Below are 13,450 nucleotides of genomic sequence, written 5' to 3' on the forward strand. Positions count from 1 at the left end.
TTTCCAAAGTTGCAAAAAGTTTGTCAAATGATGAAGAAGTAAAGTGTGAACTAGTTAAACTTCAAAAACAAAGACAGCCAAGATGGCCAACAAGCACCAGCGTTGTATGCAGACAAGCGATTCCTGGTATGTTTGAATGAATGCAAGAGACTGAGAACATAAATCCAGAGGTGTTGCCCATAATGAGAGCCCAAAAGAAGCTCTGGCGTACCAAAAAATACTCCGGGGGGCAATGTCCTCATAGGGAATTAATAAACTGAACTGGTGAAAGAATCTGCAATTTTGATCCTAAAAAATAAGATCGCACGCGTTCCATGATGGGAACATTGGTCAATTGCTTGAACAAGACCCAAGTAGTGAAACGACTTTAGTCGCCTTATTAATAAATATCTAAAATGATATGTTTTTAGAGTGAAGGTTTATTTATGACGTACAAATGTTTTTGGCCAGTAATTCAGTAGTTGGCAGTCTTAGGGCAAGCTAGTCCACCAAACTTGCAATTATGTATTAGCACAGAAGAACCAAATAAACCACATGCTGGCGTAGACAAAGCCAAGCAAACTAGACCTGAAATAAGTGGGTAAAGTTCAGAATATCAGTACTGATATACATGTAGATTGTCATTGCTCTTCGAGTAAATTTGTTTGATTGTTTTGTTGTGAATGGTTAAAGCATGCCTTCTCCTTCTGAGGATTAGTGTTTGCACCACTTTGAGACTAATTGCTTACTCAGTGTGTCTGTTTGACACTCGTACAAACCCTACCTTCCTAATGTGTTGTGAGAAAATGTTCTTGAGCTGTCTTTCAATATTTCCTTAACTTGCTTTTATGAAATGAGATGTCATAATATCTAAATTCATGCATCTCCATGTATTATTGCAGTACAACTCCATGTCTAACACTGCCGTGTAAAGCACCTCAGATATCTCCTGCATTGTGAAGACCTTTAGTGGCGATATCGGATATTGCGAAGTGACTGATCGGGCTTTACAAGAGAGACAAACCTACTATCAGCCAATACATACATAGCCTCCGCTTCGTGGTGCACAAGTTCAGCTTTCTAAATATTTATACATTGTTCTAATAGTTGGTTGAGGAGCATAATATAAAAACTTGTTCTATAGATTTGATTCTTGCTTTTTTAAGCGAAACCCAATATGCGTGGTAATTTTATGCTTAACACTTGGAAAACATTTTGCTGTGATATTGAGTCATATATATTATTTTATGATATTACAGGCATGTTCTGGTATGTTTTTGTGTATTCTGACTTTTTGTTAGCACATACGTAGAATGTGTGTCAACTTGGTATATATATATATTTAATACTGTTTCTCAATTTATTACACTGGCTAGTTCAATCAGCATGTGATACACACTCATTCAGGCTCACATATACTTCACTCGCAATTCACAACATCTCTCTCTTATTCTTCTTTATTATTGAGAAAACACTGAATAGGCAATTCTCAGCATTATGATGAGCAACTACTAGATGTCGGAGCAGGGTACTTATCAATTTCATGTTAAACAACTAGATATCGTGTAGAGGGTGAGTCTTAGAAAAAGTTTTGAGTACACAGTCGTCACCAGCCAGTTGACACAGAGGAAGGACAACCCGGCTTGCTTCGACAAACAATCGTCAGTCTTGGATATTCCTGACATAAGTTTAGATCTATTCAAGTTTTCCTCTTTTAATAATCTTGGTTATCCATACAAAAAACTATGGTTTTCCCAAGCTTTATAATTGTGCATCAACAGGCCATTTGCCTACTCGCACATCTGCCTTACCATGAGTTCAAGCCAGACATGTTTACTGCGCAGCTGAATATGAAAAATCGAATGTTCACATATCCATGTCTTCGAAACCTACTGAATTGAATAAAGGCAGGGAGGCGGAAAACAAACTTTCATGATACACAAAGTTTCTAGCTTGCCTTCTAGGCTCAATTTTACAAAGGTGTCGAAACTGCAAATTTTTTGTTTATATCGTTGCCATACAACGGTGTAATATATAATAACATACCCTTCAAGTTAATGTCACTAGGATCAACCTTAGGTTAACGATTAACATTGGGTTATAACAATTATGAGAGGCAATATCAAAGATAAAGGCATAGTCAGCCATAGGCAATCTAATCCCAAGCGTGTTTAACCACAACTCAGTTATGTTTTTAGAATTATAAAGAAAGCAAAAGCAGTCTGAATATTTATTTGTAAAATTGGTTTATGTTATTAGACTCTTCACACAAACTGAGTGTCTAACTAGCACAAGCGCAGCTCTTAATCGACTTGCATTGTAAGACAAATGGTCTCACACCTAACCTTTGCTATCGTTAAAATATATATGAGCTGACTGGATTACCATTCATAAACTGTACATACAAGAAATACCATTGCTATCCTAGAACCACAGAGTGACAACTCCGTAGCCACACGTGTAGTTTAGACAAACATATAGAAGGTTGTTTTTAAAATATGACAATGAGTAAAATACGTGCTGGCTACGTAGCCGAAGCATCAAACAAACTAATTTAAATAAATATTTCTCTCATAAAGTGATGAGGAGAAGCATGTATTGATTCACTGTCTCATATTCCATAAGCTGGCTATTTAGCAACGTTTCATTTGTCAGTATTTTCATTGATCTCTCCTTCAGCTCCTTGATCTCCATCTTATGATCCTCTTCAACTGCTGAATACCTCATATGCTATTCCACAGCGCCTCATGACTTGGGCGCAGAGTAAGCAACTGCCATCGGTTTGCCATTCAAGACAAATGCATGGCACTCGAGAAGGGCTGCCTCAGCAGCCTCTACATTTGGCAGCGTTACAAAAGCCTGACCTTTCATCCGACCTTCCGTCATGTGACGAATATTGAAAGCCTCCGCCTCCTGTTCATCATTCCAGTTGACGTATCTGAAAACAAAAAATTCTAATCAAAACAAATTGAGAAAAAGTGCCTTAGCAACAGAGCGTGTTCAGTTCAAATCTGACCAGCGTCAGCTTAGGAAGGAGTTAATCGTTTCTGATGGTTCAACCATCACTGATGTGACGAATTCATACTTTAATTCAAACCAAAGTTACAAAGCATCATAAATCGATAATTGAAATCTCGCTTGGTCCAAATTAGTTTAGCTTCATGTTTTTATACCTGAGTCTAATGCAAAGGTTAAGCAATGATAAAAACCTTTTTTGTCATCGATTATAACATTAGTTTGGATCTTTACGTTCAGATGTTACATCATTTTATAAAGCATCGGCTTTAATGCTATTAGCTAAAATATTTATCATATTTTTGAGCTGTAAAATGAATTAAACAAATTTCAAATTACTGTTATAGAAATATTTGCTACAACATAAGACAGAAGCATACTCATGAAGCAAATCTCAGAACAAATTAACTTCAGGTCCTTGACTATACCATCAAATACGTGTATGCACAACATTTCTATTTAGCAGTTATTCAAACGAAAATGATTTAAAAGTAGAGGATATCAACAAAACATTCTTCTCGATTTCATTCTTGCGTTATGAAAAATAAAATTCCATAGCCAGAATGTTGCACCAGGCCAAACCAAATATTTCACCCCATGACTTACATACATGTAGTTCCCCAATGCATCGTATGTTTTATTTTCTAAAATATGTTAGCATTAGATTTTGATGGTTCTTATGGCAAGCACGTCCTGAGTAAAATTTCCATCTCTTTGGTGTTCATAAGGTTCCTAGTGCTCTAATCTTCATATGATTAGGATTGGGTAACATTCACCTGCCGAATATGTACTTGAGGTTAGCCTCAGTGGTCTGTTTAGCCAGGTTCTTGATGTATAATCGCTCACGGGGCTCCCCAGCAGTGTGCTTCTTTAATATTGAATGCTCAGCTTGCTCAATTTCAGTGAGACGACCTGCCTTCAGCTCTCTTAATAAGGAGGAATGGAAGAGTTAGAGAGGTATAAGCTCGCAACCCAAACTACTACTAATTTTTTAAGCGACAATGTGGCATTCGGCCATCTAAGTACCTCCGCTATATGCGTATAGTCAAATCATGACCTTAACATAGCACCTCAATGAATGAAATAACTAGCTGTGCTACCCGGCGTTGCCCAGGTAATAGAAACGTCTTTGGACAGAAAATTGATTTGTATTTAACATATAACAACATTTGCCATTTGCCAACTTTCGAACTGCATATCGTGAGAAAAATGTTTATATGTCTTAAAAATGTTTAATATCTTATAAACAATGAGAAGTAATGAGAGTTGCTTGCTATTAGCCTGGCACATTGCCAATGGAAAAGTCGAGTACGCTTAAAAATGTGAGCCAACAGCTTCTCCTGACCTTATGCTATGACCCTGCTTAGTACGCAAAGCCGTTAGGTATTTGCACTGATAGAATGACTTAAATCGGTAACTTAGCAACTCAATGACGTTGGCCTAATGGGTACGGCAAGTCAGCCTTGTGGACGGATGGGTCTGAGATCAAATCTTCTTCAGTACGGATTCTTTATTCCAAGATTTTAAGATCAATAGCCGGAACGCATACAGATATACATACGACAGACATACTTTGAGAAATATATATAGATTCCCAACAAGGCATCCAAAGTTTTTTAAAACATTGTAGGCCCGAGCATGCGTACCAGTTTTTTTTACATGGTTGAATAATACGAAACATTGCTTCATACCTTTCTTTTATATTTTAAAAATCATGGATCCAAAAAAAAGCATGAGTAATGGTTGTAGTGTAAAAAGGAGGAACACAATGTTTTTCTTAACATTAAATCAACAAATAACGGAACAAGAGCAAACAACTTCTTCAAAAAGTCTCCAAGGCCACATAGCAGTTATCACGAGGTAAACATTGAAAGTGATGCCAAGAAATCATAGACAGAAACCAGTGAAAGTAGAAGGGAGGGTCACAATAATTTACCACCTGCCCTAATCGTAGACATTCATTGATTTTAGAATAATTCTACACATACTGATTCTCTGCGCTTTATTGGCACACCTGACAATCTTTCACAGCACACCGGACTACCAGTACTACTAGTACCCTGGTACTACTAGTACCCTGGTACTACTAATACCCTGGTACTACTAGTACCTTGGTACTAAAAGTACCAGGGTACTACTAGTACCCTGGTATAGTAGGGGTACTAGTAGTAGTACCAGGGTACTAGTAGTACCCTGGTACTTTTAGTACCAAGGTACTAATGTTAATTTAAAGTCCTTATAGTCTAAGTTATGCCAGCTCAGTATATCTATCGTCACCTCTGCCTATACGCTTTCCATCTCCTGTATCACCAAGGCAACGCCTCAACTTGCCTAAGCGATAATAAAATCCTTTTTACTGATTATTTTTTATTCTTACATACAATCACTTATTGTTCATTTGGTTTTAGCATAGTTTTATATAATACATTCAAATAAAGTGAGATACAATAAGAATAATTATAAGGATACTTGTTTCTACTGCCAGTGTCGAGATATAAAGCAAGCAACAAAACATACAACTTCGTACATCGAGGTCTGACTGAGCTATTATAAGACTGGGCACATTTATTATGTTTAACATGAAATACTAATTACAGTAAAAAGACAAAACATGTTACCAGGTCAAAATAAATACAAAGAGATTATTATGTCAATGGCCAGCAGAAAGATGTTCATTTTATTTTAATGTTATATGATTTTTTTAGATTAAAATTTTTCTATATTACTACATAGCTTACAAAATTGATTTGCGAAGAGAAGAGTGATGGATGAAGACACAATGAACAGAGAAAGATAGGAAATACAAATTTGCTGTGGCGACCAATAATAACAAAATGCAGAAAAAAGATGACGGAACTTTAGCATACAATATTATTACAAATGTCTTTGATTATTGACAACCAACAAAAGGTTTACTGGTTGGTAACTTTACTAACCTTAAATTTATAAATATTTAGGTCACACTTGACAGCGAATCACTCAACACTAATGGTTATCAGGCAGTGATGTAGTGCTACCCTAACTCTCCCTAACTAAGTTATGGTTAGAAATTTTGTGTTTTTCAAGTATAACTATAGTTAAGGTTAAAAAATTTTAGACTTTGCCAATTCTCAAGGTAATATTATAGCTTTATTTCATTGATTCAAGTACAATAATGTCATTATAGTCGACATTCAATGGCCATTCAATATAAAAGCAGCATACAGTACAATACAGTGATGTAATGGTCATGTAACATGACAAGATTGTGATCCTAATTGGTTGTCTACAACAAAGGCTAAGATCAGATTACAGCAAACCAATGGCAGTCAGCATTGGTACTAAAGGACAAAGGCATTGATTTTTATTATTTTCTCAACTTATTTATTACTACAGATGTGCTTATTTCTCCTATCATATACATGATTTTAAAGCCCTGTAGGCTTTGACGCCGGGCTTCGCCCCAGATCCCACTGGGGGCTTACAGCGCCCCCAGGGCCCCAGCTGCTCCAACCGCCACTATGTGGCGGTGGAGTCGATTTATCCACTTATCCAACCCGCTTATCCAAAATACAGTTATGGTTAAAAAAAGGTTAGCACTACATCACTGTTATTAGGTAGCTAAAGTTATGCAAGTTAACTAAAGGCTGGCTACATAAACTGTACTTTTCATCAACTTATTTGGTGCGCGTTATCGATGACATGGGGACCATTTTCAATACCTATTGTTTCACTCAAAATACTTTTTGCTGCTAGCATCTCATTGACTAACTTGATTAATTAACTTTTATGAAAGTTTTTAGAAATCATCTTAACATCTAACAAAATTTGGAGATCATTGTACATGATCTTAAAAGGTTTAAAAATTTGAATGTTTGAAAATTTAATAAAAAGTTTAAACTAACGACAGAAAAATTCCTTGCTGTCTCACTGTCATTGTTGTTGAATAGACGAACAAAAAAATTAAGAAATTCTTTTCGGTTCCCATGCAACAATATGATGACCACTTCTTCATTTTGAAGTCACGCAGCTAGCTACCACTGTTTAAAAATTAACAAAATCAGTAGGAATTGTTTTTTCAACTGCTAATAATTGAAAACTGAACAGAAAACTTCATGTAAGAAAACATCATGCTAAACTAGTTTACCACCTTTTTTTGACCTTTGACCACCATCAATTTTTCTATCAATAGATTTGTAAATTGCATTTTAGCCAAAAATTATATGATTCAAATTCTTACCTGAATGTAATAAAAGGATTAGAAGTTGTTTGCTCTTCCCCATTATTGTCTTCAGCAATAATTTCCTCTGTTTCAACTTGATCAGCGGGCGCCTGCTGGGACTCCATCTTGCCAAATGCATCATAAGACTCTGAGGTTGCAGAGCCTGTAGTCTGCAAACATTCAGCAATAGTTGCTTGGTATTAATTGAACAACAGCATCACAAATAATAAATAAATCCGATATTTATTATTATTTATGGTTTATATAAAGACTAGCTGCATTACCCGCCTATAGGAACAGATTCACGTGCAGCATAAGTTTTATTGAGAGTTGTCTTTCATACTGTATAACAACTCCAAATATGCAGTCTACTGAAATTGTTGCCCTGATGTATTATTATGTAAATTGTCTACTGAAATTGTTGCCCTGAATATGCATACACATACATGTCAATAATTTTGGGGAGAACAATGAAAATCTGCAATGTGTTTTACAACTAGATGCGTGTAAAATCTAGTAAATATTCTAGATTCATGTGTCTGGATTCATGCACCCGCTCATACCCGTCTATATTTGCAGTTGACGATCGCGCACTTCTGCCACTGAGCCCCCGCCTTGGCTGACCAGTCTTTACCCGCCGAGAAGTTGACCATCGCACTCTTGCACTCGCAATCAATCGCTTCGCACTCGCAATCAATCGGTCCGCACCCGCCTCGCAGTCAGCCGCTTTGCACTCGCCTCGCAATAAATTGCCTTGCACTCGCCTCGCAATAAATCGCCTCACAATTAATCGCCTCGCAATCAATCGCCTCGCACTCAATCGCTTTGCACTCGCCTCACAATTAATCGCCTCGCACTCGCAATCAATCACCTCGCAATCAATCGGCCCGCACCCGCCTCGCATCGGTTGTGTCGATAAAATTTATATGTATAACAGCACAGACAGTATGATGTCAAGGCAGATACAGCATTAGCACCTTACAATAATAAAACATAGCGCCAACATGATAGCTTTTGTATGAGATACAAAAAGGAAAACAAATGCATGAAAAAATATATATATATACTGAAAAATATGTTAGAAAATGCTGCATGTGGTATAGCAGAACATGAAGAACATAGCATGACATAACAATAACACAATGTTAGTTCAACGCAAAATTTGCAGATAGACAACATTTTTTGTTTTTCTGTCGGGTGTATGAACAAACAGTTTTCAGCTTGTGCCTACTTTTGAGCAGGCGACGTACAGCTGGTCATGGCTAAAGCAGGATGACAGTAAGTCGATACCAGCTGCTCTCTTTCTTTTCACCATCGCCTATCGCAACCTTGGAGTACTCGTGCAAGTTCTGTAGTAGTAACTTACAGTAGGCCTACTCGCAACTGAAAAAAAATTATGGAAAAAAAATTAGTAACTCAGCTGCTGAAGGAAATGAACTTGTCCCACTATCACGAACAGCGGCAAATCCAACGTTATTAAGCAGTTAAGGTGTGGCACTTCATAGACAATACACTACAACATTGAATGAGCAATACTTACCTTTTTTAAGTAGAAATTTAGTAGGTAAAACGCAGTAGCAGTACCCGTGCAAGTTCTGTAGTAGCTGTAGTTCTGTAGTACTCGTAGCTGGAAAAAAGTAAAAGTAACTCGGCTGCGGAAGGAAATGAACATGTTTACTATCACAAACAGTGGCAAATCCAACGTTTTTAACCCTTTCACTGAAGTAGACTCATTCATGCGTTTTCTATGGTCGACCGCGTAGACACATTTTTGTGATTTTACCAGCAATTGCTAGTAACTGAATTTTATTATTCGTTGATAACATAAGTAACGGTCATTAGGACTTTTATGGTAGTGACAGTGTTGTCCTAAAACAGTGTTCTTTATAAAATTAGCCTAAAGTTTAATTTTAAATCTTTGTTCGAGAATTTCCAACTTGAAAACGAAGACTTTTTGTGCAAGTTCATTAAATGCGTCTGAGTTAAAAAACAAATAACTACTTATGTTGATGACATAGCCGATTCAGATTTTTGTGATTACACAGATAATTAAAAAGCAATATCAGCACTGACTCTGATGGCGATGAAAGTAATGGTTTTGTAAGAATAAGGAACATTGTAGAAGATCGTTTTGCTTTGTAGCTTCACATCGCTTTATCAATGCACACAGTATAGATACAATGAATTTTTTGCATAGCAGTGCTTGTTAACATGTTGGCAAAATGAAATATATAACCAAAACAAACGTTCTAGATGGAGTTTGAAATTGAAAAAATATTGTATACATATGAAGCAATATCGGCAAAATGGCTGGCAGTACGCCGATAGCTAAATTTGTACATGGACCATACCTGCCAACTCTCACGCATTGGGCGTGAGACTCAAGCAATCACCCCAACGAAAAAATGAAAGTGCGTGAGAATGGCGTGAGATTTTTGCCCAAATTTCCACAATTTATATATACTATCATTGATACATCAATTGCCCCAAAACCAAATCGCACGCAATGCTCCACTCTTGAGTTGGCAGGTCTGACATGGACGCAAGTGAAAGGGTTATGTATTGAAAGTGTGGCAGTTCATAGACAATACAACATTGAATAAGAAGCACTTACCTTTTTAATGTGGAAATTTAGTAGGTGAGACAAGCGTTTTTCCAGTGGCCGCAAGAAACAAACGTTTACATGACCTTCTCGGTACACGTTGGCAGTAATTATTAATTGCATGTAAATTACTACTCATTAATTGATTTTATTTAATGAGTAATACATTTGTGTAGCTGTATAGACACCTTTGTATAAGCCACAGAACTCAGGACAGTGCTTTTTAATACTGCAGCAACTTTGCTGTTTAAAAAGCGTGCTAACCAGAGATTTCGGTTAATGCGCCCTAGCGGTGAAAGAAAAACTACAGAATCACCGCACCTTCACATAAGCCGCTTGGCTCAAATCGTCAGAAATAAGTAGCGGTTAACAGTCCGAAATTACGATATTTACTACTCATATTAATTCAGTTGGCTTCGTATGACCGAATGGAAAAAGAAAGACCGCTCTATAATTTATTTACTGTTACTACTCATATTAATTCAGTTGGCTTCGTACGACCGAAATTCGAAAAAAGAAAAGACGACAAAAAAAGGAAAGACTGCTCTATAAGGCGGACAGACAACGACTGCCGTTTATATAGTAGATAGAACATATATAGATCGATTAAAGGTAGCCATAGATCATGGATATAATAAGGTGTAGATATATCATAGATATAAATAACCAATCAAAGTATTTAAACATTCGGTGGAAATGATTTCAAGTACATGTACATAAAAAAATGTAAAGGTAAGAAAGCTTTTGTTAAACTTCACTGTAATACTGCAATTTTGTACCTACCTCCTTTGTTGGTAGACTAACTTGAGTTGGTAAATTAACCTTGACCTGCTTGGCTTGCTCTCGTACTACTTCGAATGCATCTTGGACAGAAGACGGTTTCGATGTTCCAGATTCTAACACAAATGCAACAAGGATGAACACGAAGGATATATCAAACACTGAAGAGAAGTCATGAGAATAAACAGCAAACCAACCTTTGGACCTGTTGAAACCCTGGCCAGTTTTAGTCTCATTAAGTGCCAATTGAGACCGGAGCCTCTTTATGTAGATGTCAGCAGGAGTATTCATAACCCGCTTTCGGACAATCCCTGCAAAACGGCAATAAGATGAACTAGGAGCTGGTCAATTTACTAGCTGGAATACACACAACATCAACGGGTTGTTAAACTTTGTTGGAATAAACAGTTTAGTTGTTAGTCTGATGGGTTCAGTCAAATCGATAGAGAGATAAAATTGTGCAATAGTAGACCAGCTGCTCCATTGCTCAGAACACAATTCCTGTTTGTGAGAACAATAGAACTAAGACATAATATTATGCAATATTTGCTCCTTGCAACACAAAGCCTATTCGGAGAAATTATGTACAGTATTGTACAATATGTTATGTAATATTTACTCATATGTAATAGTTCTTAATTGTCTTATTGCAATACACTTATTAATATCAACTATATACCTAACTAATGATATACTAATATCAACTATCAATATAATGTCATCTAGATTTAAACGGATAAGCTATTAGATAAACCTATAAAATATCTTTGTAGAGAAATTATGGATAAATTACAGGAAGTGTGAAATTTACCAAAACACAGATATTTTGCAGTTTTGGCTTCCCGATTTTGTAGTAAAAAAAATAACATTTTTATCTTAAGTGATTTCGCATTAGGACAAATGTTATGAAGAATGTTTCCCATTATAAAAACAGCTCACTTCAAACAGAATACAAAATCACGCTATTCCTATTACTACTTACGTTTTCGATTTGTAAGATTGCTTTCTTCCTCTGAACTTTCTAATTCAGATTCCTCAGAAACTAGTTCTGCTGGGTTAGCTGTCTCGGCATGCACATCTTTTGACAAAGGAGGAGCGGTTGTAAGCTCACCAAATGGTGGTGGTAAGTGCATTTTATTCATTAGATGCAGCACTTGGTTATAAAACTTAGGAACAGAGGCCATACAATGGATGATATTTTTCAGTGTGGTTTCAGTAGGTGGAGGATATGAGTATGTCAGACTATCATCTGCAGTATAGTCTAATCGCCAAGTTTTGGAAATTGAATCTATTTGCGACACCAGGTCAGGTTGCGCCTGTACATTCTTTGTCTGTTCAGTTGCCTTGCTCTGAGCAACTTCGCTTGCAAATCCTGTTTTTAACAAAAGTTCTTTGCTCTTTGGTTCATCAACGGGCTGTTGCGATTTTGCGTATTCTGCACGAAGAACAAAATTCAATACAGAAAGTTGATGAAGTTGTTTTAACGCATGCGTAGCATCTGTTTCAGACAAAAATGAAACAAAGGCAGAATGCCTCATTCTTCCGTGGTTCCCCATATGTCTGACACTTGTTGCCTTGAAAAGAAGGAACAAGTCACGAACTTGAGTGTCCGATAGGGTTGGAGGTAGATTCCGAACAACAAGAGTTTTACTGTTTCCGCTATTCATAGTATTTTCTTGCCATACCGTGTTACAGCACATCCATATGATAAATCACCTAAAAAAGTGTGACACAAATTGGTGCATGCGTGAGACATATACTTGGTACATATGTTAATAGTGTAAATGCAAATGCCAAAAATTATGTAATACAAATTCGAAAAACTATCACAATAAATTTATTAGTTTTGTTTAAAGTAAAGCAAATGGTGAGAATTACTTGCAACATTAAGGATAATTCTGAGTATCAAATATATATGTAAGAATATATCGTATTTATTTTATAACAATATTAATACAAGGTGATTTATCAACAGGAATAGCACAACCAATAAAACGGTACATTCACATCATCAACCTGTGTTTATATAACACACAATGTTCTCTTAGATAAGGAGATGACTTCATTCAAAGTTATCACAAAAATATTCTATGAGGTGCATACACAAATTGCTAGAAAGAAGCTAGTCATGATCAATAAGCATTCATGTAAAACGGCTTTACAATAGAATTGCAACAAAACATAAGGACAAATTGCAAAAAAGGTTAACAAAAAGCTGCATACTGAAAACAATCTCATTATTTTATTATCTAGCACGAGGCTAACAACGTATTTAATTATTCCCTGTTTTCTACTTTATCTTATACGAGTCCTACATCCCAGCAGTAGGCAACGTACGTTTAGGTTTTACCAGTGGCTAACAGTGCAAGTTATACAATGCTAAACGAATTGGACGTTAACGAGGAAAACGAGAACGGTAAGACTGCTATGGTTTATGTGATTGCATTAAGAGAACGAGTTTAATTCTAATCTATGAGACTAGAACGAAACATAGGAGCCGTAAACCCTTATACAATCAGAAGATGAAACTGCTCTAAAATAAGCTTTGTGAGATGTTTAGTTGGCAAAAGCAAACAACGAATGATCCACTTAGTAGTCTCATTGATCATTTACAGTCATGTGTAAAATAATGGAGCCAGTCTATAATTGAACAGAAGTGTTGGTTCAGTGACGTGCATGTACATTACGGAACTGACACTTCTGTTCAATTATAAAGTGGCTCCACACTTTCTCACATGACAGTAGCCTACATTACTGAGCTGACACTTATGTTCAATTATAGAGTGGCTCCATACTTTTACACATGACAGTAGATTATTTTAAATAAAATAAGAAATATCGACCGTACGTTCAAATTTTTTTCTATTTAACGT

General features: G+C 36.4%; 2 protein-coding genes across 7 annotated transcripts in view; one reads left to right on the forward strand and one right to left on the reverse strand.

The window, feature by feature from the left end:
* LOC137398708 (uncharacterized) overlaps positions 1-1,416 on the forward strand; it is a 44,524-nt gene extending 43,108 nt beyond the window's left edge. For all 6 annotated transcript variants that reach the window (XM_068084928.1, XM_068084898.1, XM_068084922.1 and 3 more), the window contains one exon: positions 882-1,416. Coding sequence is in view for 1 of the 6 variants with exons in the window: in XM_068084922.1 (XP_067941023.1) it covers positions 882-911 (30 nt within the window). In the remaining 5 variants the exon portion in view is untranslated. The remainder of the gene's footprint in view (positions 1-881) is intronic.
* A 582-nt stretch (positions 1,417-1,998) lies between these two features.
* Positions 1,999-12,287, reverse strand: LOC137403088 (RNA-binding region-containing protein 3-like). The gene is made up of 6 exons (XM_068089407.1): positions 11,560-12,287; positions 10,775-10,888; positions 10,581-10,693; positions 7,214-7,365; positions 3,771-3,920; positions 1,999-2,917 (listed from the first exon to the last, which is right to left on the reverse strand). Exons 1-6 carry the CDS (start codon positions 12,275-12,277, stop codon positions 2,725-2,727), a joined length of 1,440 nt encoding a protein of 479 aa, XP_067945508.1. The 5' UTR covers positions 12,278-12,287; the 3' UTR covers positions 1,999-2,724.
* Positions 12,288-13,450: the final 1,163 nt, after the last annotated feature.

This window comes from Watersipora subatra, chromosome 1 (genome assembly GCF_963576615.1).
Source record: "Watersipora subatra chromosome 1, tzWatSuba1.1, whole genome shotgun sequence".
NCBI lineage: Eukaryota > Metazoa > Bryozoa > Gymnolaemata > Cheilostomatida > Watersiporidae > Watersipora > Watersipora subatra.